The sequence below is a fragment of the Maylandia zebra genome, linkage group LG18, assembly GCF_041146795.1.
Source record: "Maylandia zebra isolate NMK-2024a linkage group LG18, Mzebra_GT3a, whole genome shotgun sequence".
NCBI classification, from domain to species: domain Eukaryota; kingdom Metazoa; phylum Chordata; class Actinopteri; order Cichliformes; family Cichlidae; genus Maylandia; species Maylandia zebra.
The window spans coordinates 35872781-35898465 of record NC_135184.1 but is presented as its reverse complement, the minus strand read 5'-3'; the positions used below and the strand labels follow the sequence as shown (position 1 = coordinate 35898465).

The 25685-nt window shown below is 44.3% G+C and overlaps 2 protein-coding genes and 2 long non-coding RNA genes across 6 annotated transcripts in view; 2 read left to right on the top strand and 2 right to left on the bottom strand.

Moving 5' to 3' along the window:
* The window catches only part of LOC101484551 (dual specificity protein phosphatase CDC14AB), a 15143-nt gene extending 9489 nt beyond the window's left edge, over positions 1-5654 (top strand). For all 3 annotated transcript variants that reach the window (XM_024805995.2, XM_076876500.1, XM_076876501.1), the window contains 7 exons: positions 65-137; positions 758-988; positions 1076-1214; positions 2207-2447; positions 2562-2653; positions 3755-3886; positions 3969-5654. In XM_024805995.2, the coding sequence (XP_024661763.2) occupies positions 65-137; positions 758-988; positions 1076-1214; positions 2207-2447; positions 2562-2653; positions 3755-3886; positions 3969-4017 (957 nt within the window). In that variant the 3' untranslated portion in view covers positions 4018-5654. The remainder of the gene's footprint in view (positions 1-64; positions 138-757; positions 989-1075; positions 1215-2206; positions 2448-2561; positions 2654-3754; positions 3887-3968) is intronic.
* Positions 5655-8089: 2435 nt separating this feature from the next.
* LOC143413430 (uncharacterized) lies at positions 8090-9233 on the bottom strand. The gene is made up of 3 exons (XR_013094036.1): positions 8556-9233; positions 8396-8467; positions 8090-8309 (listed from the first exon to the last, which is right to left on the bottom strand). It is a non-coding gene; the product is annotated as an uncharacterized LOC143413430 (long non-coding RNA).
* Positions 9234-13668: 4435 nt separating this feature from the next.
* LOC143413576 (uncharacterized) lies at positions 13669-15369 on the bottom strand. The gene is made up of 2 exons (XR_013094179.1): positions 15035-15369; positions 13669-14372 (listed from the first exon to the last, which is right to left on the bottom strand). It is a non-coding gene; the product is annotated as an uncharacterized LOC143413576 (long non-coding RNA).
* A 721-nt stretch (positions 15370-16090) lies between these two features.
* LOC112434146 (uncharacterized) overlaps positions 16091-25685 on the top strand; it is a 45466-nt gene continuing 35871 nt past the window's right edge. The window contains exon 1 of the mRNA XM_076876957.1: positions 16091-16461. The gene's annotated coding sequence lies outside the window, so the exon portion shown is untranslated. The remainder of the gene's footprint in view (positions 16462-25685) is intronic.

The following is a 25685-nucleotide window of genomic DNA, read 5'->3' as shown; positions in this document are numbered from 1 at the left end:
CCATGTTTTAACTGATATGTGGCTAACCTCTATCACAGTCTTTCCTTTCTTTTTGTGCTTTTAGCGAGTTGAAAATGGAGATATGAACTGGATCGTTCCGGGCAAAGTTCTGGCGTTCAGTAGCCCTCATTCTCGTGGTGAGTCAGAATCTCTAAGCTAAAAGCTAAAAGCATGCCTCCAAACCAACACCAGTGCTCACGTTGCTGGGCTGACAGAAGGCCTGTGCAGCCCCTCAGTGCCTGCACGTCCTGAAGCAGCTGAGAAGAGCTAACCTTACCCTGCTGTCTTCTGACGGCGTGCATTGTTTCCTGCTTAGTGCTGTCGTGTTGTTACGGCTGGATTAGACGAGCCTGAACCCTGCAGTGGCTCGGGGTTTCCCATGATGCACTCATGCTTCTCCATCCCTCAGCTCTTTTTACTTTCTGTGTATTTACACCACTTTGCACGTAGTTATTATTCCCCTCTGGCTCTCGTCCATCTCTTGTCCTGTTGTCCTCCCCCCACCCCGACCACATGAGCCAGATTGCTCCCCCTCCCTCAGCCTGGTTCTTGTTAAAAGGGAGTTTTTCTTTCCCGCTGTCAGCAGGTGCTTGGGGCCGTCCGATCGTTGGGTTTTCTCTGTATTTAACGTCTTTACCTTACAACATAAATCAGCTGACACTACGTCATTGAATCTTATTTTACGTTCGCATTAAAAACAGACGCTCGCTGATTGAAACGTATGACGTAACTCAGCTGTTGTTGACTCTGTCTCCAGGTTATCCCCTCCACACACCCGAGGCATACTTCTCATACTTTTGCCAAAATGACATAACGACCGTGGTTCGTCTGAACAGGACGTTGTATGATGGCAGGCGGTTTGAGGATGCAGGATTTGAGCACCACGACCTCTTCTTCCTTGATGGGACCACGCCCTCTGACCTCATCGTCAGACGCTTTCTGCATGTGTGTGAAAGTACAGACGGGGCAGTGGCGGTGCACTGTAAAGGTAGGACTGCAAGTCTTTATGTTTAATTGATGTCATTTATTTCTTTTATCTTAACTTTGTCTCTTTAAACACTCCATCCATTTACAGCTGGATTAGGCCGCACGGGCACTCTGATTGGCTGCTACCTGATGAAGCACTTCCGGTTTACTGCAGCCGAGGCGATTGCTTGGATCAGAGTCTGCAGACCTGGATCTATCATCGGTCCACAGCAAAACTTCTTAGAAGAGTGAGTTTGTGCCTCAGCTGTGACCGCTCAAACCAAACGGTCCACTTTCCGTGACTCCAAAGGTCTCGGTCGGAGACAATCATTAAGCTGTAGTCCGTTCATGAAAGTACAGGAGTAATGCTGTGCACACAGACACGTCTGCAACACTTCATTAGGATAATGTCACAAAACACAAGCAGACGGCAGCTTCACCTCCAAGGTGCACGGAGAAGACAAAGATCTGACGAGGTGAAGACTCCAGTCACAGAGTATCAGGGAACCATAACGTGTTAGTGGCCTTCATCAGGGTCATTGCGTTTGTGAAGGTGTGATTGGTCCACTTGGATCTTTTTCTGTTTCCAGTCTTTTTTATTTAAACACAAGCTGTTTGACATTTTGCAATGACCCAAAAGGCGTTGGCCACTGAGTACAGCTGTTCTCTAATACTTCGAGTGTCGCTGGAGTCTTCACACAAAGCACAAGTAGATCAGGAAGGGTTTGAGGGGTCACCTTGGCCTTCAACGTCGGCAGATCTCAGTCTCATTGAGCATCTGTGAGATGTGCTGGACAAACAAGGCCCGTCTGTCCTTAGGCTGTGGCATCTATTGCTGTTAGCACACAGGATGTTTCTCCATGCTGAGGTCATGGTTGGAGCATGCTGGAAATGTTAGAAGAGAAGCAAAAGGTGGAGGTCAGGGTGGGGCATTCCCCAGGGTGCCCATGTGCAGCTGGTGGTGACTGCAGCAGTGGGAAACTGGTGGATGATGAATCGAATCGAATTTAAAAAAAGCCTGAAACTGTGATACTGCTGCAGACTGCAGTCACAGTGTGCAGCTGGTTTCTCTCCTCAGCTCTGGACGCACACTTCCTCCTTACGCCACAGTAGCGCTCTGTTGCTAATGGCTACTAGCTTTGTGTGTCTACTTACACGCTAAACCAGGATGTTGAATGTTGTACCTGCTAAACGTGATATCACAGTCAGTTTGTGGCGTGTGTTTGATGTTTGTGTGCAGGAAGCAGCACAGTTTGTGGGTTCAGGGTGACGTGCATCGGTCTAAACAGAAGCTGGTCCAACAGAGACTGAGTCGGCAGCAGCAGCTGCAGCAGCAGCAGCAGCTGCAGCAGCTGCAGCAGCAGCAGCACCGCTCTGACTCTGTGCAGGGAGGCAAACAGGAGGCAGTGTCCTCGCTGCTTTCCAGCATGGATGACCTGTCAATCAACACCGTGCTCTGCAAGTCATATAGCTTGGATGAGGTCAGCGGTGTGACTTCATAGCACCTTTTCTTAATGGTTACTGCAGAATTCAAACAGGCTACTGAGTTCCGATCACAATGTTGTGTTTTCATGCTGCTAATTGTGTCTGTGCAGAATAACTGCAAAGAAGTCAGTCTGACACAGGGAGACGAACTGAGAGCACTGAAGGGAAAACGCCCACCGAGATCAGCGTCATCCTGCTCAAGGTACCAACATCTGTAATGTAATTAATGATAGATGGTTATTGTGGTCAGTGCAAGAGACACGTAGAGAATTAGCTCAAACGCTGGAAACAAAGTTTCTATTAACAAGGAGAGATAATAGACACCAATATGTTTTTGTGGATGTCAGAAAGTACGTAAGTGACTGTTGTCGAATGCTACAAAGAACGCACGCTTTGTTTGCACGCTGTCTAACAGGCAGACCGGACTGCATGAAATCCTGCTGTGTTCTCATCTGTGCAGCGTGAATGTTGTGTGTAACCTGCTCGAGCTCATGTGTCCTTCTTTGTTCTTCGGTTAAACTGAAACCTAAATGCAACAGGAGAAGTTGTTGTCTTTTGGCGACTTTAGTTATGAGTGAGATTAAGGTTCTGGAGGTTGTCAGAGTATTCCTTCTACTGCCTGACGGTGTCCTCAGCTGGAGCCAGCAGGCCTCCATCTTTACTGTACACCGTGTTGGTGGAGCACCACTTCCCCTCCTGACGCTTTGCCAGAATCGCTCCTCCTACGCCCAAGTTTTTGCTGCAGCCGCGGCCTGAGCTGCGTTTCGATTGGCCTGCCCGCTGCCTCTGCTCTCCATCCTTGGCTGCAGCCAGACACACAATCAGTAGATAATACCTCTGCTCACTACAGTTTTTGTTTGGGTCCCTGAATCCACGGCACAAATATAGCAGATATATAAGAAGCTGCCATAGTTCAAGAAACATCTTATAAAAAGTAAATAGTTACAAATCGGGGATATGAGAGCTGCGGCAAAAAGAAACCAAAGGACGACCACGAACCAAACTCACGACGTGCCTCCGGCTTCTCCTGTAAACTAACATCACCAAACTGCTAACCTGACACAACCAAGAGCTGGGCTTCCACGGAGGTTAAATCAGGTACCTCCCACACGTCGAAGCGTGTTTGTATCTCGTCTCTTGTACAGAGTGTGAGTGCAGATGTTGATTCCTGCAGTGAGCGTAGAAATCAGAAGGATTTTTGGAGAAGTTGTTCGTTGTGCTTGTTTCTGTGAAGGATCAAGTTTTATTTGCTCTTGGATCACACACACACACAAATATGAGGTGTTCTTGTTTTCTGTGTCAGGTTAAACCTGTCCAAGACTTCACACCGCTCCATCCTCCCTCCCCCGAAGCCCTCCAAAGTCCACCTCACCCCTTCTTCTACTAAGACGCTGAGACGAAGTTCCTCTACCACCACTGCTCCGCAGATCAGGAGGTTGGTGTCTGTGCTTTTGTCCTTACTAGAAGCACATTATAATAAAACCAATGTAAAATGTGATGTGCTGATGTCTCCACAGTCCCTTCAGCCTCACGTTGTTCAGCACCAGGCCAGCACTGATTCACTGACTTCACACTTGGGACGTTCTGGTCATGAATCAGCCCAGCTGATGATGGACTCGCTGGAGACTGCATCAGCTCTCTTGCACGTTTAACCCTAGAACACTATCGCTATAAATAGTAACACAATCGCTAATGCCGGGTGATTTTTACCCGATATAATATAACCAATAAAAAGTAATCAAATATATCAAAATATGACAACACATGACAAATTAGAGTGGTCTTCTTTTACTTTCAACTGTGCCATGTCTAACAAAATGAAAGAAAAACCCTCCTAAAACAAAAGAATGACTCTGGAAAGCTGGTCTTTGGTCCACCCATTCCTGGGACATTTGAGACTTCCCTGGTGAAGGCACAGGCTCCTCGACACGCAAACAGCTGCAGGAGAGAGAAATCATGTAAATGTATTTGCTCGGGTGTAAATCACCCAGCGATAGCGTTCTCGGGTTAATAGGCTGTAAATGCTTTTTTAGCCCCAATAACTACTTTTCGTTTCGACAGAGCCAACAGTTTGTCACCACTTTAACTGGTCACGTGGCCCATTCTGTGATAACAGGGCCGACACCATAAATCATCACGTCTCTTGGGTATAGCAGGCAGGTAACTGTGAAAAACTGCGGCTGCATATTGCAGATATAACATCTGCTGGATGCTGAATGCCCCGCTGTCACAATCATTTTGCTGGAAGCAAAGGACACGTGCAGGTGCAAACACCAAACAACGCTTACAGGGGAGGTCGTGGCCCGAGGACTGAGTCAGACCATCGCCAAGAGCAGTCTGGGTGCTTCTGATAAACGGCTGCTGCCATTTGTCCATCCGAAGTTCAGAACCACAGGATGTAGACGGCCTGAAGCAACGTCTTGGTTGCGGAAACACAGACCTTTAGAAGTCGTACCAAAATCCACGCCTTAAACTTTGGCAGATCACATGATGGACCTAGCTTATTTGGCACGTTGTTGTAATGTTGTCTCCTCGTTTTCAGTACTTTAGTAACCAGGTTGGGTCAGAGAACCATAGCAAACCACATCTTTTGTAAGAGATTGGTGCACATTGTTCAAGAATTAACAACTGGACGCAAAATTGTCTTGCAAGACCAAGAGTGACACACTGCTTCTGCTACAGATGTTATTTATATTCTCCCAGATTTCATCGATAAAGTATGACAAACTTATATTTGTTGGTCTGTTAATGTTCTAATGATGCAGAGCGAGGGACACAAAGCCACGACGTGCTTATAATGCACTGTGAAAGCCTCTGAGCACACATGCTGGCAATGAAAGAGGAAATCAGTAAAATGAAGACAGAGATTCTGATGTTTCACGTCAGACTGAACACGGCACGCACACTTTATTTCACAGGTCATTCACATTCATGCACTGGATTTGTCAACAGGACTTTATCATACATAAAGCAAACTCACTATGTTCAGCTTTGCACTATTTCTTTCTTGCAGTAAAATTCTTAACATGCAAATGATGTTCAGCTTTGAGCGTGTTGTTGCTGTCATGCTTTCCTGTATCTGACTGTGTGACAGCAGCTCAGATGTGCTGTCTGATTGGTAGTTTACTCCAAAGGAGGGAAACCAGCTAATGCTAGTGTGAAGTGCTAAAATCAACAATAAAGTCCAAGTAATGACGAGATAATGACTCATGCTTCTCTTTGTTATCATCACACTGTCATTGTGTCATAACCTTCACTGAAAGTCACCTGACACTGCTGTGGGACGCTGTGGGACGCTGTGGGACGCTGTGGGATGCTGTGGGATGCTGTGGGATGCTGTGGGACGCTGTGGGATACTGTGGGACGCTGTGGGATGCTGTGGGACGCTGTGGGATACTGTGGGATACTGTGGGACGCTGTGGGACGCTGTGGGATGCTGTGGGACGCTGTGGGATGCTGTGGGATGCTGTGGGACGCTGTGGGACGCTGTGGGATGCTGTGGGACGCTGTGGGATGCTGTGGGACGCTGTGGGACGCTGTGGGACGCTGTGGGATACTGTGGGATACTGTGGGATACTGTGGGACGCTGTGGGACGCTGTGGGATACTGTGGGATACTGTGGGACGCTGTGGGATGCTGTGGGACGCTGTGGGATGCTGAGACTGTGGATTCCATGTGCTTGGTATCATTTGGGGAATTTAATGACCAAAACATCAGAAATAACTGAGGCGACTCTATAAGGGAATCCCCTCTGTTGACACTGTACTGAGTCAAAAGTATAAGGAACTGAGCTACATGGATTACCTGCACATACACTGACCTACGTATATGAAACAGTACTGTACCATATATGTATAACAGGGCCTCTTAAACTAAAATCCTGGCTGTATCCTTACTGTAGTTAAGTTAAATACGTCCTCTATAGTCTCCAAATCATTGTCTGGTTGGGACACTTATATTTGTTGGTCTGTTAATGTTCTAATGATGCAGAGCAGGGGACACACATATATATATATATATATATATATATACACACACATATATATATTTATATATATATATGTATATATATGAGTATATATGAGTATGCATTTGAAGTACACTTCAAATTGGGACAGCCGTCGTCGCGTGGCGGTGACATAATCGCACTTAAAATGTGTACTTCAAGCGTGCAGACCCTGAATTGGGACACAGCCTCAGTGTTTCAGTCATAAAAACACTTCCTGTCTCCGCGGGGGCCCATCACGTATAGGTGTAACGGAGAAACAGCCAATCAAATCGCAGCTTTTCAGGCATTGGAAAAAAAAACATTGTTTTTTACACTGAACTGTCTGAGCGCGGGTTCGAGTCCTGGTTGGGACAAAGGTTGTGTTACATTATCAAAAGTTAAACACCATTTTCAATCTACTTATTGTGGATAACATTTATTTTTTAATTTTTAGTTCATTATCATTTTATTTATATTATATAGTGTTATGGCCTGTGGAGCAATTTTTCTGCACCTATACTGTCACAAAGTGCATAACTCAGACTAAACTGTATCATCACAGTCTTGAGATGATACATAGCAGACATATAGTCTACAATTATGGAGACATCCAACTTTTAATACAAAGACTAAAGCTAAAACTATAATACAGATACATTCTGATGACATAGAACATGAAGCTTATACATAATTTCAATAAGGCATGTCTGTGATAAATCATCTGTCTGCTTCCTGGTGGCTGTTAGTTTATGTCTATTCATTTTCCAGCACAAACTCAGTACTGACATCGTTGCTTTATTCCAGTCATGCTCTTGCCAGCCTCCACTCTGCATGCTTTAAATCGGTTGCTCTTCTGCATTTCAGATCTGCAGCCATGCAGCCCGCCTCCTCTCCTTTCTCCTCCTCACCGTGGTCACTCAGAGCCCTGTCCCAGCCTCCATCTTCATCTTCATTACTATCAGCATGTTGACTCTGGGGTGGTGGTTGTGCAACATCCTGTCACTGCTGGGATTCTTTCTGCTATGATGGCTCATAACTGCCAAACAGTTACATTTATTTCTGTATCTCAATAAATCATGTTGAGTTTTTCCACGTGATCTCTCCTTATTGAATTACTTTTGTAGATAAGCTTCAAGCTAGCAAGCAACAATACCTACATCAAATATATTATCACCAGAAGTGAGAAAGTGTCTGCAGCTCCAGCTGTGCTGCATGTATTAAAGATAACGTCAGACATTGTGTGGGGGTCATGTCTGACACAGGCTGTACAGTCACACAGATAAAAGACAGCAGTCATGTTTCTAATAATATAAATGAAAACAGAAAGATTATGAAGATAAAAGCTGTGAGACTGCTCTAGGATGACTTGTTATCATTACATGAAGTGATTTAGAAATAATATGTAAGCTTTCAGGGCAGCGCTCACAACTTATTTAAACTGATTACCTGATGGGGAGCACACACAGATATAGAAACATATAGGTGAACTCTAAGAAGAAAACTGTGTTGATATTTTTGCAGAAAACGATTTATTTACACTTTTATATTTACAATCAGTTTATATTTATAGAAACAAAAGAAACATTCACAACTAGAACAAAACTGTCTTATATACAAAATCAGCTGTTTCTCCCTTATTTACTGTTTTCTTCCACCATACAGCCAGCATACAACCATGCTATTAGAGGAACATCACTGGAACGTGGCCAGAACACACAAAAACAAGAACAAGACAATATATAAAAGTTCAAGTTCAGGCTCAGCTTTGCAGAGAAAACAATTGTACTCCAGTTCTGAAACCTTTCATTTGAAAACCTGTTTGCTCCTGAAGATCCTCTGGGTGTGGACCCTGCTGCTGCTGCCACAGTGACTAGTTATGCAGAGACAGAGGCATATGAGACAGAAACAGACTTAGCCATTATCACGTCTGACATGTAGTAATAACGCAGTACTTACAGCTCTGCATGTGTACTTTTACAGGTGAGATGCTCGGCATTGTGTCCTCCAGGTTTTCATCCTCATCCATCCCTGTGATGGAGGCAACAATTAGACAAATATGTACTGAATTTATATTTCATGTCAACAATGTTATTAAAATATTATTAAAACAACTTACCAAGAGGTTGTTTAGTTGGGGCGTTTGTAGTAGCAGGCGCAGACTGCTACTTCTTCCGCAGGCACTGCTGCAGCTCATGCAGCCGTGTTCCTTGACTGCAGCTCTTCCTCATGATAAGGTCTGCATAGCCGTCACCTCTGCCGTCCCAAATCTCCTTCCAGGTGCTCTTGGCTCGTGAGCCAAAGCCAACCAGCTGATCATCCTCAGAGGCTTCTGCAGCAACACTTACTCTGCTGGTCTCGTAGCTCAGAAGAGTTTTTATCTCTGCAAAGCTGAGGGCTTACTGTACAAATGAATGCAAGCTCTCCTTGCCATGCCCTTCTTCCACAGAGGTCCCTGCAGCCTCTTGCTTCTGGAGATCTTTGATCAGGTACATGGTGTCCCCGACATCATTCTCCAGAAGCCACCGGAAAGATTTCCCTTTATATTTTCCAAACTGCAGGATGTACTCTCCCTGCACTTCCTTCATGTCAGAGGCATCCCCTCCTCTCTGATAGATGACAGTCAGAGCATCGTCCTCCCTCACAGGTGCAGACTTGTCCTGAAGCTTGGGGTCATTTTTAATCCTTCGAGCTTCTTTTGACGAGTCCTGGAGAAGGTATCCAAGTGGCCCCTTGTGGAACGCCACAGAGATTTTCCCTGGATATGGCGCAACTTTCTTCTGCATCTTGACATGCAGTGAAAAAATAAACAATTATATTAAACAAAATTGATTCCAAACACAAACAAAGACATTCCAGGTTATAATCTTGCTGCTGGGTTTAGACAGCAGGATGCAGGAGAACAATAACGAGACACAATTTGAAAGAACATTGACAACATTTGTGATAAAAGTGTTTTTTACTCCAGGTATAACAAACTGTTCTGTCTGTAAATAAAAACCTTTCATGGTTGAATGATTATTGGCATATCTGCAAAATTTGTGGTAACTGCTTAGTAGTCATGGCACATAAGAATTGCTGGTAGATTCCCGCGCGGGAGCCTGGGATTGTTTAGCTAAACGGCCTAAACCGTTTCTCTATGGTAGTGCTAAACTACGGTGGCCCCTAGAGACAAAGCACGTACAAACTCAAAAACACATGCAAACTCAAAAACACAACGGAAGTGCTCCAGGACGCTAGGGGCAGTGTTGAGCTCTATTTGCAAAATAAACGGCAAGTTTGTCTGTATGGGACGGTCTAAAGATTTAAGATGGCGGCGCGCACAGACGCAGCGGCCCGGAGCTCCTACACTTTTGTACTTTTGGTGGTACTGTGTATTATTTCACACAGTCTGGGGTTACTTCAATACAACAGAGATGATCTACTACAACTAAGCCGTGGAGATCTTCAACTAACATCCGAGTATCTCATCCCCCCGGAGATCGTTAAGCAACCCCCGGGGCTACCCGCAACAGCAAGCCGCAGGAGGAGACGTTGCGAGCGGAGGCAGAAGAGAGGCAAGCGGGGAGGCCTGTGGGCACGGCTAAAGACTAGTCCGTTTAAACCACCACTCCCGATCATATTCCTCTCCAACGCCCGTTCAATCCGTTACAAACTGGATGAAATACGACTGCAGATCGCCACTTGACGGACTTTTAATAACTGTTCGTGCATGATTTTCACTGAAACCTGGCTGGACAGCGCCGTTCCCGATGCGGCTATCGATCTAGCAGGCCGCACCGCCTATCGAGCCGACAGGTCTGCGGACTCGGGTAAGAAGACTGGCGGGGGGCTGTGCATCTATATTAACAACCTTTGGTGCACGAACGTCACGGTAACGGAAAAACTGTGCAGTACAGAGGTAGAACTGTTGGTGTTAAAGTGCCGTCCATTCTATCTCCCTCGGGAATTTTCTGCCGTTTACATCTGCGCTGTTTACATTCCACCAGATGCTAATGCTAAGCTAGCGTTAGCACAATTGAGCAGCAGCATCAATAACAGCCTGGTAGCACACCCGGACAGTGTCTTTATTGCGGCTGGGGATTTTAACCACGCGGACCTGAAATCTGTACTTCACAATTTCCACCGTAATGTGAAGTGTGCTACCAGAGGAGATAGAACGTTGGACCAGGTGTACACCAACATGGCGAATGCGTACAGAGCCCAGGCTTATCCCCACCTGGGTCTGTCAGACCATCTCTCCCTTCTGCTACACCCAATATACACACAAAAGATCAAGAGCACTGGGATTACAACCAAAACCGTGAGAACATGGCCGCAGGATGCTATTCCGATGCTTCAGGACTGTTTCCACTGCACAGACTGGGATGTATTCAAGGTGCAGGACACTGACAATCGTGTCGCATTGGACAGTTACACCTCCACTGTCTTGGACTACATCTGTTTCTGTGTGGACAATGTAACAACTTGGAAACGATTCCGTGTGTTCCCTAATAATCCACCCTGGATGACACACGGAGTTCAACAACTTATTCGAACAAGGAACAACGCTTTCAAATCCGGGGACCAGGAGGCATACAGTGCTGCCAGGGCCAACCTGAGAAGAGGCATCAAGACTGCCAAGCAGCAGCACAGGAGGCGTATCGAGGCCAGGTTTGAGAACAACACAAACCCAAGGCAGGTCTGGGAGGGCATCAGGGCTATCACGGACTACAAAAGAAGAACACCATCACCCTCAGCCGACAGTTCTACTCTGGCTGAGGATCTAAATCTCTTTTATGCCCGTTTTGACAGGGAGAACACCGACCCTGTCCTGTCCCCTCTCCCCTCAACCGATCCTGCTCCGGTCCTGAGCACTCATGAGCTGAGGCGTGTGTTCCGGAGCATTAACACCAGGAAGGCGGCCGGGCCGGATGGAGTGCTGGGCCGGGTGCTAAAAGACTGTGCTGCGGACCTGGCGGACGTCTTCACCTCTATATATAACACCTCGTTGTCCTGTTCACTGGTACCATCCTGTTTCAAAGCAGCAACCATCGTTCCCATCCCAAAACAGTCAAATGTCACATGTCTGAACGATTTCAGACCTGTGGCACTCACCCCCATTCCCGCCAAATGCCTGGAGAGACTGGTCATTAAACACATCAGAGCTGCTTTTCCACCATCCCTGGACTCGCACCAGTTTGCATACAGGGAGAACCGGTCAACCGAGGATGCGATCGCCACAGTGCTGCACACATTACTGAAGCACTTGGAACACAGGAACACCTATGCACGGCTCCTCTTTGTAGACTACAGCTCGGCTTTTAATACCATCCGGCCATACAAACTCCGTCCCAAACTCCACCAACTGGGACTTAACTCCTCTCTGTGCAACTGGATTGTGGACTTCCTCACTAACCGTAGACAGAGTGTCAGAGTGGGTAAGAACACCTCTTCCACCCTTGTGGTCAACACCGGTGCCCCTCAGGGGTGTGTCCTGAGCCCTCTGCTATACACTCTCTTCACCCATGACTGTATTTCCTCCTGCGCGTCCAATCTCATTGTTAAGTTTGCAGATGACACTACAGTGCTCGGACTTATATCCAACAATGATGAGACAAACTATAGGACAGAGGTGCAACAACTAGAGTCATGGTGCCACGACAATAACTTGGTCTTAAACACCAAAAAGACCAAGGAATCATTGTAGATTTCCGGAAGAGGGGTCATAACAACCATCTGCCTCTCTTCATTGGCAGTGAGGCGGTGGAGAGGGTGAGCAGTTTTAAATTCTTGGGGGTAACTGTGACCGAGGACCTGTCCTGGGGCAACCATATCACCTCAGTTGTACGGAAGGCCCAACAGCGCCTCTACTACCTGAGGAGACTGCGGAGCGCACACATTCCCAGATCTCTGATGTTGAACTTCTACAACTGTGCCTTCAGCAGCGTTCTGACGTATGGATTTCTAGTGTGGTTCCCCAGCTGCACCAAGGCCGATCAGCAAGCACTCCAGCGGGTGGTGAAAGAAGCTGGCAGAATTATTGGAACAAGTCTGCCAGAGATCAGTAATATCTTCCCCACTCGCTGTCTGAGGAGGGTGCACAGTATCCTGCGGGACCAACATCACCCTGCGCGCCACCTTTTCCATCTGCTGCCCTCAGGGAGAAGGTACAGGTCTATACAGGCCAGAACATCCAGACTGGCCAACAGCCTGTATCCACAGGCTGTGAGGCTCCTGAACTCTCTGCCCCCCTCTCACGGACAATAACCATATCCAACTTAATAGCAATGAACTGGTCTGCATTGGTGCATCATATCTTTATTCTCTTCCCCCTCCTGCCCCCCCCCCCCCCTCTTTCTTAAATAGATAACTATCATATCTGATATCATATCTCACAGTACAATAATATTGAATGGGTGCATTGTTGTATTTTGTCATGTTTCTCAGGTCTTTGTCTGAATTTCTACGAACATTATTGCTAAGGATTGTCTTATTGCATTGGAGTCACACTGGGTTAAATATGTACACTTGGGTTTTAAGGGGTATTTATTATTTTCTTCTTTTTTTGGGGTTGTATGGAAGCCCCAAACGCAATTTCATTGTTCTTGACAATGACAATAAATAAATAAATACAAAATACTAAATATTAGTCTCCGTTGCGCTTCCCAGGTTGCCTAGCAACCATGATACTAACCGCTGGAAACGTGTCATACAACTTGGTTTGACAGAAATGAAGGAGAACATATTTTGTTCATTTGTTTCTACAAGAGCTTTGTGTGATTTGATAAGTATCTGAGGCTGAGACCACAGGACAGTAAAACATGATTTTTGGGCTTCATTTCTGTACTGAACAGTTATTTAAGATTAGTTAGTAAATAAGAATTAGCTGATGTTGTTCATGAGACTAAAGTCATCTCACTTTGGTAATGTAAATATAATATGGCCAATATTATAGTTATTATATTAATCATTGTTAGCTATTACAGCAGTGAACATGAACTCTGTGTCAAATACTGAGCTTCAGTACAGATTCAAGTTGCAGTTATTTACATGTCTTATCACCTTAAATCTTCACTCAAAGACACGTATCTTTGACAGTGCATATATAGGTGTATCATATATAAGAGACAAATGTTGTTCCTTCAGTATGTTGGCATTACTAAATTTGGCTCAATGCTTACATATATTTATTAAAAGAAAATGTACAAGCTGTGATAACTGTGTCTGATAGAATGAAGAGTCGACTGATATATGAAATATTCCTTTATTGGGTGAGAAAATCAGACCATGTCATAACTGCTGTAAGTCACACAGAATAGATATCAGAGCCTTAAACAGGCTGACGTCTGCTAAATGGGTCAAACTGGGCAGAAAGTCTACAAACACATAACATCTTTATAGAATATGACGTAACACTATAGATCAACTTAGCTCAGAATATATAAAGCATATAAACAGTTACAGCAATATGATGCAACACACACAGCAGCTACTGATCCAAAATACTCAAAGCTTCATAGAACTGAAACCAACATTTATTTTAGCTCCATTCTGCTGCTGATACAGACTTTAGGTTTCTGAACATTAAACTTGTTGCTGCCTTTCATAGTGTGTAGCTTGAAGGCCCTGAGTACTCTGAGTACTTTCTCCCACACTGGAAACACTGGGATGATCACATTATTTGAACATTACCTAATAAGACTGATTCAGCACAGACAGTTATGTTAAACTTTCCTAGCAGTCCTTCACAAACAGGGAACAGTCTGTCTATTCTCTCCATCTGTCAGCTGCTGCTGGCTCTTCCTCCTCCTCTTCCTCACACACTGCTGAGTTTGTCCTGGTGGATCATCAGGGCTGCAAAGCCTCACAGATGATGTGCAGCAGTGGGTCCCTCAGTCTGTCCTCACTCTGGACACTTGCAGTCGTCACACATGGAAATCAAATGTGTGATAAGCTGCAGGATTCAAACACAAGTGTAACTTATAAACACATGTTCATACTTTTATTCCACAATCAGAGAGAAAGAAACAGAGAGAGAGTGCAGGACAGACAGACAGGTGACAGTCTCAGGTGTACACACTGCTACACAACAGCACAGAGAAGCAGGATTTAGTGTTTGTGTTATTACGAGTGTAAACAAGAAGAGTTCCAGATGGTGCAGTGGACACATGTGTGACTGCTGTGATTAAAGCATCTTTCTTTCAGCTTAACGAGTGAACCGTCAGCTCGTTCAAACACACGTTAAAGTCCGTTTGGCTCGACACCACCGAACAGAGGCAGCAATATAACACAGCTCACATTAACAGTGCAGTGGATCCTGCTTGTGCCGCGATGTTCAGGACTGCAAACCGAGCAGCATCACTGACTTTCAGCCTGTTGTGTTTGTGGATATATGACTGACTTTAATTATCCACAAAATCATCACAATCTCTGTCAGATTAAGGTCGACTATATATATATATTTATTAAAGTAAAGGCTTTAAAACCAAGTTAATTCTGAAAGTACAAACATCGCTAATGTCAACTTTCCCGACATGTGGCCAACAATAATGGTTTCATGTTCTTCATTAAAAAAATATTTGCGCATTAATAAGTGACATAATATTCAGTACTTACTTCTGAAAGTTTACTCTTCCTCCGCTCCGCTTCCACTGTTTTTTTTTCGGCAAAATTATCCACACCACCACCGCACTATGAAGTCTGGGATATGTTGGGCCATGAAGGCTACACCGACCCATCCTTAAAATTCAGGGAAATTAAGGACGCATTTCAGGGCCGCATTTCGGGCAGCCTTTGAATTCGGAAAGCCTTCTCTTGTGGCTGTGAGGTAATCGGCCTTAAAATGCGGCCTTTAAGGCTGCAAACCCCAAATCCGGTCATTGGTACTTCCTGGCTTGTGTAGTTACTAGGTAACAAAAGCTCAACACTGCCCCTAGCGTCCTGGAGCACTTCCGTTGTGTTTTGGATTTTGCAAGTGTTTTGGAGTTTGTACGTGTTTTGGAATTTGCAAGTGTTTTTTAGTTTGCAAGTGTTTTTTAGTTTGCAAGTGTTTTGGAGTTTGTACGTGTTTTGGAATTTGCAAGTGTTTTTTAGTTTGCAAGTGTTTTTTAGTTTGCAAGTGTTTTGGAGTTTGTACGTGTTTTGGAATTTGCAAGTGTTTTTTAGTTTGCAAGTGTTTTGGAGTTTGCAAGTGTTTTGGAGTTTGTACGTGCTTTGTCTCTAGGGGCCACCGTACTAAACCACTACGGGTGTAATATACTTTTGGCCACTACGGTCTTCCGGCGCTGTTGCGAGTTTGAGATGCGGCGGCACTTTTAAAAAATCTCCTCTTTTACGTTTCGGGAGAGAAAATAAGTAACTCAACGCTCGCAACACATCCCAACGCTCCTCATTCATTGATCAAAGGTAAGAAACGTCGTTTGAAATAAGAGTAAACCAACAGAATACATTTACAGGTGTATATTACAGGTAATAGGTGTGTTGCGATTGCATTTACGAAGCATCCATCGGTCAGTGGTTACACTGAAATCATGCAGTTTGTGCTTTGACCTCCAGAGGGCGACAAATCAGCACAGACAGAGAGCTCCATTCAAACTTTGCTGCCATCAGGAATAATTCTTCAAATATAATCATCAGTGTTTGAGCAGTTCTGATATCAGGGACAATCTAGACATGTGTGACAATACTGAACGTGTCACATGACACACCTTAAACATCATGTGATCCACTCTCAGTCTGCACTTTCATTCATGACTTCAACAGGTTGAAATGAGCTTTGAACAAACATCAGTTCAGTGCTGAAATATTCAAACGCTGCAGGAAGAAGAACAACAAAGTGATGACAGATGTTTGTGCTTCAAACTGGAAAACCAGCAGAAATAAATCACAGCCTGCCAGAGGTTTAGGAGTTTCTGAGGTGCACCTGAACGCAGCATAGTGTTTCAAAGCCCCTGATTGTCTTCAAACGCCGCATTAGGCTGAAAGTTTACTTTCACTTCCTGAACTTCGTGGAGTGGCGCTTGTTGTTGGTGTGTGAAGAAACTGTAAGTTTGCTTTGTTTCCTCCTTTAACAGTTTGTCTTTAGGAACTTTACTGTTTGTTCAGCTCATGTTTGAGTTCTTCACACAACAAACTGTGTGTGTTTGTATTAAAGTCAGTGTGTAATGTTTCCTGGCTAACATCAGCTGTGTGCAGCTTAGTTCAGCACAAATCTGCCGCTCCATAGTTCACGGTAACGGACTCACAGCTAGACCAACGAGGCCGAGTGTGTCCGCCACTCTGAGCTACGTTCGTGTTTGTGTGCTTGTAGTTTGTACTTTGTGAGTTCACTCAGAGGACGCAGCGTACGTGATGACGTCACAGCCCATTACCTCCTTTACTGTCACTGTGATTAATATTTACACACCACACGAGACACCTGACAGCATGCTAACGCTAAGCTAAAGCTAAGCTAACGCTAAGCTAGCCAAGAACCCAGAGTGATGTTAAAGCTGAGTAAACACTGACCCCAGACCAGCACCGTGATAAAGTGAGCTGCTGCTGCTGAACCTGAACAGGTAACAAAGTGATGAGCAGTCAGGCTGCAGGTTTCTACCTGTTCATGTTTCCACAGTAGAATCACTTTGAAGTGTCTTTGTGCTGTTTCATCTTTGATTTGTGTTCATAAACACTCAGAGAAACATCACGTGACCTCATCAGGATCTGTGTTGGTGTGTGGGGCTGTACCTCAGCTTTAGATTATGGTGATTATGAGACAGTGTTTCAGCTCATTTTACACAGTAACATGAAAGTACTGTTATGAGGAGTAATGACGTAACATACTCCATTACTTTTAATTAAAGTGTTCTGTGTAATATGTGTGTTACGTCCCCTGGCTAGTCTAGGGGGTTGAAGGGACGAACATAAATGTGGATAGAGAAGGAGGAGCCAAGATGGTAAATTTAAAAGGTTTATTTAATACTGGTGATGGGACGTGGGTTCAGACCGAGGTGTAACGTCAGGGAGAGCCAAGGCCAACATAACAAACAAAACATCCCTGACGTAGAAATAAAAGAAACTTACCTAACTCCAAAGAAACAAAATATACAAGCTATAACCATAACCTACCTAACAACACATAAACAGGAGAAAACAGGGTGTCAAAACAAAAGGCAGCTCTCCCCTACAAGCAGTCTGAACATGAAACAATAATGCTCACACAAAATACAAAGGCATGCAAGCCTGCACCAGTATGGCAACCAAAATGGCCGGAGGGCCCAGAAGCACAGCTCCACAGGCCTTAAATAGTGCTCTGCTGATTACCAATCAGCCGGACTCTGCACAGCATCCAATCAGGACAGAGGAGGTGGAGCCTGGACAAAACAAAGGGTTAATAGGGAGAAGAGACATCCTCCTGGGGGATGTAACACCCCCACCCAGAAAAACAAACGTATAAGTTTGTTAACCTTACACCATCACATTCTTGAGAGGGCATCGGCCACAATATTTTCACATCCTCTTTTATGCTTTATTTCAATGTTGTAGTTTTGTGAAATTAAAGCCCACCTCATCAGTCGCTGATTGTTGTTATACATACGAGAGAGGAACACGAGAGGATTGTGATCAGTGAAGACCTCTACAGGTTGGGAAGTAGATCCCACATACACGTCAAAATGCTGGAGAGCCAGAAGCATGGCCAGAGTCTCCTTTTCAATTGTCGAGTACCGCCTTTGATGAGTATCGAACTTCTTGCCAAAGAAGCAGACAGGATGACTCACTCCTTGTCCATCATCCTGAAGAAGAACAGCTCCAGCCCCCACCTCACTGGCATCCACTTCAAGCTTGAAAGGTTTAGAAAAGTCTGGAGCGACAAGAACAGGTGAACTCGACAGAAGACCTTTTGCACATTCAAAAGCATGTTGACACTCAGGACTCCAAATGAATGGTACCTTCGGGCTGCACAGGTTTGTCAGTGGTGTTACGACTTCAGAAAAATTCCTACAGAAACACCTGTAGTAACCAACCATCCCCAGAAATCTACGCAGCTCACGGCGTGTTGTTGGCACAGGAAAGTTAAGAATGGCATTAACCTTTGCACTGATTGGGCGAACCTTACCCTGCCCAACTTCCTTTCCAAGGTAGGTCACTGTAGCCTTACCAAACTCGCATTTAGCCAAGTTGAGGGTCAAGGAAGCATCAGCTAAACGCTTGAACACAGTGGTTAAGGTGTCAACATGCTCTGACCAGCTGGAAGAATAGATGACCACATCATCAAGATAAACATTACAGTTTGCCACACCAGATAATACAGTTGACATTAACCTCTGAAAGGTAGCAGGAGCATTTCTCATTCCAAATGCCATAACTGTATATTGTAAAAAGTGATCAGGTGTTACGAAAGCTGAGATTTCTGATGCTCTTTCTGTCAGAGGTACTTGCCAATAACCTTTAAGAAGGTCAAGCTTACTCACATAAGCAGCAGATCCGACGCTGTCAATACAGTCCTCAACACGGGGCAGTGGGAAGGAATCAGGTACTGTTACTGCATTTACCTTGCGGAAATCTGTGCAAAAGCGAGGTGTTCCATCTGATTTTGGCGTAACCAGGCACGGAGAACTCCATGGACTATAGCTTGGGATAGCCAATCCATGCTTCAGAAGGTAGTCTACTTCTGTGTTCATCATTTCCCTTTTTGCCATATTCACACGGTAAGCATGCTGCTTAATAGGCACGGCATTCCCAACATCAATGTCGTGCTCTATTACAGTAGTACGGGAAGGCATGTCCCCAAAGAGTGTTAAATGAATGTTGACGAGCCTTTCAATGTCTAACTGTTGCTCACGGGTCAAGTGAGACAGATATATAGACAACTGGGACAGTACCTCAGAATTAAGCATTCTGGCATTCTGGTAGCTGGCATCACAAAGTTTGAGCCCGTCTTCATCTAAACTTGACCTCAATCCTGAGGAAGAGTTCAACAAGAGAGGTTCTGGAGATGAGATTGGCTCGGACGGAGATGCCACAGACTTATCTGCAGGACCACAGAGAGAGTCAGCTCTAGAATGAAAAGATTTGAGCATATTGAGATGGCACAAGCGTGTTTTACGCTTCCTGTCTGGGGTTTTAATCACATAGTCAGTGTCATTTACTTTCTTATCCACCTGGTATGGTCCACAGAAGCGGGCAGACAATGCAGAGCTAGCAGTTGGTAGAAGAACCAAAACCTTGTCACCTGGATTGAAAGATCGAGGAACGGCTTTCTTATCATACCAACTCTTCATCTTCCCCTGAGCAGAGGAGAGGGCTTCTGCAGCTGCCAACCTGGCCTTATGGAGGCGCTCTCTGAACTGTGAAACATAATCCAGAACATTAGTTTTCACAACATGGTCTGTTGACAAGAACTGTTCTTTCAACAACTTCAAAGGTCCCCGGACAGAATGACCAAACACTAGTTCATTTGGGCTAAACCCAAGGGACTCTTGCTTAGCTTCGCACATGGCAAACACCATCAGAGGTACTCCCTCATCCCACTCTTTTGCAGTATCCAAGCAGTATTTCTGCAATGTTGCCTTGAGTGTCTGATGCCAGCGCTCCAATGCTCCTTGAGACTCAGGATGGTATGCACTTGACACAACATGCTTAATCCCCAGAGTCTGCATGACCTGCTTGAAAAGTTTAGACAGAAAGTTAGTTCCTTGGTCTGTCTGGACTACTTTTGGTAAACCAAAAATTGGTAGGCAAAGCACAAGAAGTCTGTTCTGCTTTGTCTTTGGAAGAAAGTTTGAAATATGATGTAGTGAAGTCTGCTATCCTTGCTGCTTATGAACTTGTTCCCGAAGCGTATAGGCAACGCTTTCGCAATCACAAAAGAACAGCAAATCAGACTTTTGTAGAGTTTGCTCGTGAAAAAGCTACTCTTTTTGATAGATGGATAACAGCAAGTAAAGTTCCTGACTACAACTCCTTACGTGAACTGATACTGCTGGAAGAGTTCAAAAATGGCCTGCCAGAACGCATTGTTGTACACCTTAATGAACAGAAGGTTTCCACTTTGAAAGAAGCAGCTGTGATAGCTGATGAATTTCTGCTGACTCATAAAACTGTTTTTGTGCAGAAACGTGAAGTTACCACCAGAGAACCTCCCCCACGAAAGGATCCTTCAAGCCCACGACAGACTTTTGCTCCAAGGACTGAAAGGGAATGTTTCTATTGTCATAAACTTGGTCATGTTGTTGTTGAATGTCCCGCTTTGAAGCGCAAGAACCAGTCACCAAAAGGAGTAGGCTTAATTAAAACCATCCGTGCTGAGAGAAGGGACCAAAGTGAAGGAGTTGATCCCTGCTTCAAACCCTTCCTCTTAGATGGCACTGTGTCATTGACTGGGAAGCCTGAGGATGAAAAACCCATTCAAACCCATTCAAGTACCAAAAGTAGTGAAGAACTTTGTCAAAACTTTAATCACCAAAGGTGCAGTTATTCTTCTGAGTGGGACAGCTTCTGGAAAACGAGTCGAAGTACACATTGCAGTCAGTAAAAACTGATTACCATTCTTTGTCTTGGGCAATGGACCAACACAGTCTACAATGACACGTTCAAAAGGTTCACCAAGTACTGGTATAGGATGAAGAGGAGCTATAGGAACTGTCTGGTTTGGCTTTCCTGCAATCTGACATGTTTTACAAGTGCGGCAAAACTCAACTATATCAGCCTTCAATCCTGGCCAAAAGAAATGGTTGAGTATCTTGTTGTACGTTTTTGTAACTCCCAAATGACCAGACAGAGGGTGCTCATGTGCAAGGGAGACTACGTAGTGACGATACTCAAGAGGCACAACAATCTGATAAGTAGTGCTCCAGTCACAGTCATCAGAACAGCTTTCCTCTACGTCTGCTGTTAGACTTGGGTGGGCAGTCCACTTGCGCATCAAGACCCCATCTTCCAAGAAATAAGAAGCCTTTTTATTTCCTGTTTCAGAAAGAGAAGTAAAGCATTTAGTCAATGAGGGATCAGACTTCTGAGCAGCAACAAGGCTTTCACGTGTGACTGGCAAGTCTAACTGTGGAAGATGTAGATCCTTCCACTTCTCAGTAGTATCCTTTGAACCACTTTTAAGATCAATCAGGGTTTGCAAATCATCTGTAGCCAGAGCCTGAGCCAACGAAGAGTCTGACAAATCAATTTCTGCAGCTTTACGTCTTGCTTGAGCCCTGGTGAGAACACAAGCAGGAAAAACAGATGGGAAACATGTTGCTAGGTCGTTGCTCTTCAAGTTTGATTCTGGATCATTTATTACTTCGGGAACAGGTTGCACTTTTCCACCAGCAATATCATTTCCCAAAATGAACTGCACCCCTTTTATGGGAAGTGAGGGGCGTACTGCCACAGAGAAGATGCCATTAACCAACTTTGACTTGATGTGTACATAATGCAAAGGAGCTTCGACATAGCCCATTTCAACTCCTTGAATCAGAATACTACCATGACAAGAGGAATGGTCACTCAGGGGTAATACATCAGATAAAATCACAGATCTTGACCCTCCCGTATCTCTGAGTATTCGAATGGGTTTTTCATCCTCAGGCTTCCCAGTCAATGACACAGTGCCATCTAAGAGGAAGGGTTTGAAGCAGGGATCAACTCCTTCACTTTGGTCCCTTCTCTCAGCACGGATGGTTTTAATTAAGCCTACTCCTTTTGGTGACTGGTTCTTGCGCTTCAAAGCGGGACATTCAACAACAACATGACCAAGTTTATGACAATAGAAACATTCCCTTTCAGTCCTTGGAGCAAAAGTCTGTCGTGGGCTTGAAGGATCCTTTCGTGGGGGAGGTTCTCTGGTGGTAACTTCACGTTTCTGCACAAAAACAGTTTTATGAGTCAGCAGAAATTCATCAGCTATCACAGCTGCTTCTTTCAAAGTGGAAACCTTCTGTTCATTAAGGTGTACAACAATGCGTTCTGGCAGGCCATTTTTGAACTCTTCCAGCAGTATCAGTTCACGTAAGGAGTTGTAGTCAGGAACTTTACTTGCTGTTATCCATCTATCAAAAAGAGTAGCTTTTTCACGAGCAAACTCTACAAAAGTCTGATTTGCTGTTCTTTTGTGATTGCGAAAGCGTTGCCTATACGCTTCGGGAACAAGTTCATAAGCAGCAAGGATAGCAGACTTCACTACATCATATTTCAAACTTTCTTCCAAAGACAAAGCAGAACAGACTTCTTGTGCTTTGCCTACCAATTTGCACTGAAGAAGCAATGGCCAAACTTCTCTCAGCCAGTGCAATGAGGCAGCCACACGTTCAAACACATTGAAATATGTATCAACTTCTGATTCACGAAATGGAGGTACCAACACAATGTTTTTACTCACATTGAAACCACCTGGGTTTACAGGGGAGGAGGTTGTTTCACCAACAGATGAATTTGCAGAACTAGGTTGAGTAGTAGTACTTCTTGAAGTCTGTGCCTGTAACTCCAACTGACGCAGTCTGACCTCCCTTTCAATCTGCAACTCCAGCTCCAACTTTTTCAGCTTTAACACCTTTTCTGTCTCTGCTTCCAACCTGCGAAGTTCCAACTCTGCCTGACGAGCTTGGGCTTTATCCTGAGCCTCAAATTGTAATTTAGCCAAACGTACCTTGAGTAATACTTCTTGTCTTGAACGAGGAGAAGATGGAGTAGCAAAAGAAGGTGAGCCATTAGTGCTTAAATTTTCCACCATTTGTTGCTCCACAGCAGCAGGGTTTTGCCCTTGGTCCTTTAACACAGCAGGCTTCAGTCCTTCATTAGGGGTCCTGTCAAGAGGAACTGGCAAACGAGGTGATTTAGAAACAGGAAGCAGGCCTTCTTCCACAAGTTTGTTTGAAACAGCAGTTTTCAAGTCCTCTTTCACCATTTGCCTTGATACATTTAACTCAAAGTGTGCTGCTATAGCAAACAAGAAGGATTACTCAAAAATGCACTCAAAGCAAAAACACCAGTTGCCATACTAACTACCTCTGCCAAATACACCAGCAGAAACAAACAACTCCAAACCTTCACCATCCACAAATGGATTAACCAGGACTTTTATCCCGGACGAGCCGCCAATTTATGTTACGTCCCCTGGCTAGTCTAGGGGGTTGAAGGGACGAACATAAATGTGGATAGAGAAGGAGGAGCCAAGATGGTAAATTTAAAAGGTTTATTTAATACTGGTGATGGGACGTGGGTTCAGACCGAGGTGTAACGTCAGGGAGAGCCAAGGCCAACATAACAAACAAAACATCCCTGACGTAGAAATAAAAGAAACTTACCTAACTCCAAAGAAACAAAATATACAAGCTATAACCATAACCTACCTAACAACACATAAACAGGAGAAAACAGGGTGTCAAAACAAAAGGCAGCTCTCCCCTACAAGCAGTCTGAACATGAAACAATAATGCTCACACAAAATACAAAGGCATGCAAGCCTGCACCAGTATGGCAACCAAAATGGCCGGAGGGCCCAGAAGCACAGCTCCACAGGCCTTAAATAGTGCTCTGCTGATTACCAATCAGCCGGACTCTGCACAGCATCCAATCAGGACAGAGGAGGTGGAGCCTGGACAAAACAAAGGGTTAATAGGGAGAAGAGACATCCTCCTGGGGGATGTAACATGTGTAATAATGACTTTTTTGAGTAACTTCATCTCTGTCAATAACAACATTCATACGTGGAATAAAACCACATCAGTGGATCATTGCTGGAGCTGCCTGGACTTCAGTCTTCAGTAGGGCTGAACGATATATCGCATTTGCGATAATATCGCGACATGATCAAGTGCAATTTTCTAACCGCAAAGGCTGCGATTATACTCTGGACATGTCCAAATTCATGGGCTGCATCCTCCTGAGGCCGCATTTGTAGACCGATTACGTCACAGCGACGCGCCGAAGGCTGTCCAAATTACTACCATATCCCAGAATTCATAGCGCGGCCCAGCCAAACTCCAGTTTCCAGCAATGGCGGCCGCTACTAAGTTTTAAAATTACTCATACTAATCTTTCTGGGTCACAAAATAAACTTTTAACATATTTTCAGGCGAGAAAGTAGTTGTGTAAACATCAAATATCTGCTCGGTTTATCAAGATATCCCATATTTGCAAAAGTGCTTCGACGTTTTCAGAGGCGTCTGCTACCCACCAGCTCGACAGCTAGCCGGGAGCTCGAGGGTTACTGATGCGGCCGAGAACGGCACAACTCCCGGCACATCATTTTCAGATCACCGCGGAGTTTCGCTGCTCGGGTTAAACGTAATATATATAAGTCACTTAGACAACCTAAAAATGTTATTGTTGGGCTTTTTTCAGTGTTTTGTTTGTTCGTGAGTAAATCGGTTTGGCTGAGATTAAAGTTCTTAGATTAGATAAAATAAAACTTTATTAATCCCCCGGGTGGGTTCCTCCTTGGTTTTCACACAGCTGACTAAACGTCAAACAGAAAACTTATTAAACAGAAGTATGAGACAGTCGAGAATTTACACCAGTGTCTGGTTATATTTTAGATAGCAAGAAGCAGACGGCCGAGTTTATTAAACTCCACCGAGACAGCGGTGACGCTAATCAGAACTAGACCGTCCAATTTCACGCCTTTAAATTTTAAAGGCGTGTTTGTGTGTGTGTTTATACAATTGCTATTATGTTTGCACTTTATGTGTAATGTTACTGACTGCAGAGATCAGTAAGATGTGTGTATTTTTTATTTATTAGTTTTATTTATTTAATATTATTTTTTAATTGAATGACTGTCTAGTAGTTCACAGATGTCGAAAAACTGAGTGTGGTAAAGCCACTGATTTTGTTTATGTATATTTCTGCAATCTGCACATTGTACTGACTTTCATTTTAATGTTTACACCAGGGTTCCTTGTCAGCACTTTATGCTCAGATGTTTGTAAGCTAAAAATAAACTATTGTGTATGTTCAAATATACTGTTGTGATTGAAGAAGTTAAATAAAAATGTCAGTCATCAATTCATGCATCACCTCATGTCATCATAACAGAGGTCTGTCTTCCAGGAAAGAACAGTTTAAAATTAATGTAATATAGTATTGGCCATACTATATGATGTATTGCTTGTCTTTGTTTAATAATACAGAAGACAAAGACCTTAAAAAATAATCGCATATCAGAATCAGAATCAGAATACTTTATTGATCCCTGGGGGAAATTATTTTTTGTTACAGTGCTCCATTTTAAACCAACATTAAGACAAGACAGACAATACACTAACTAAGAATAGTACAATATATACATATATATACA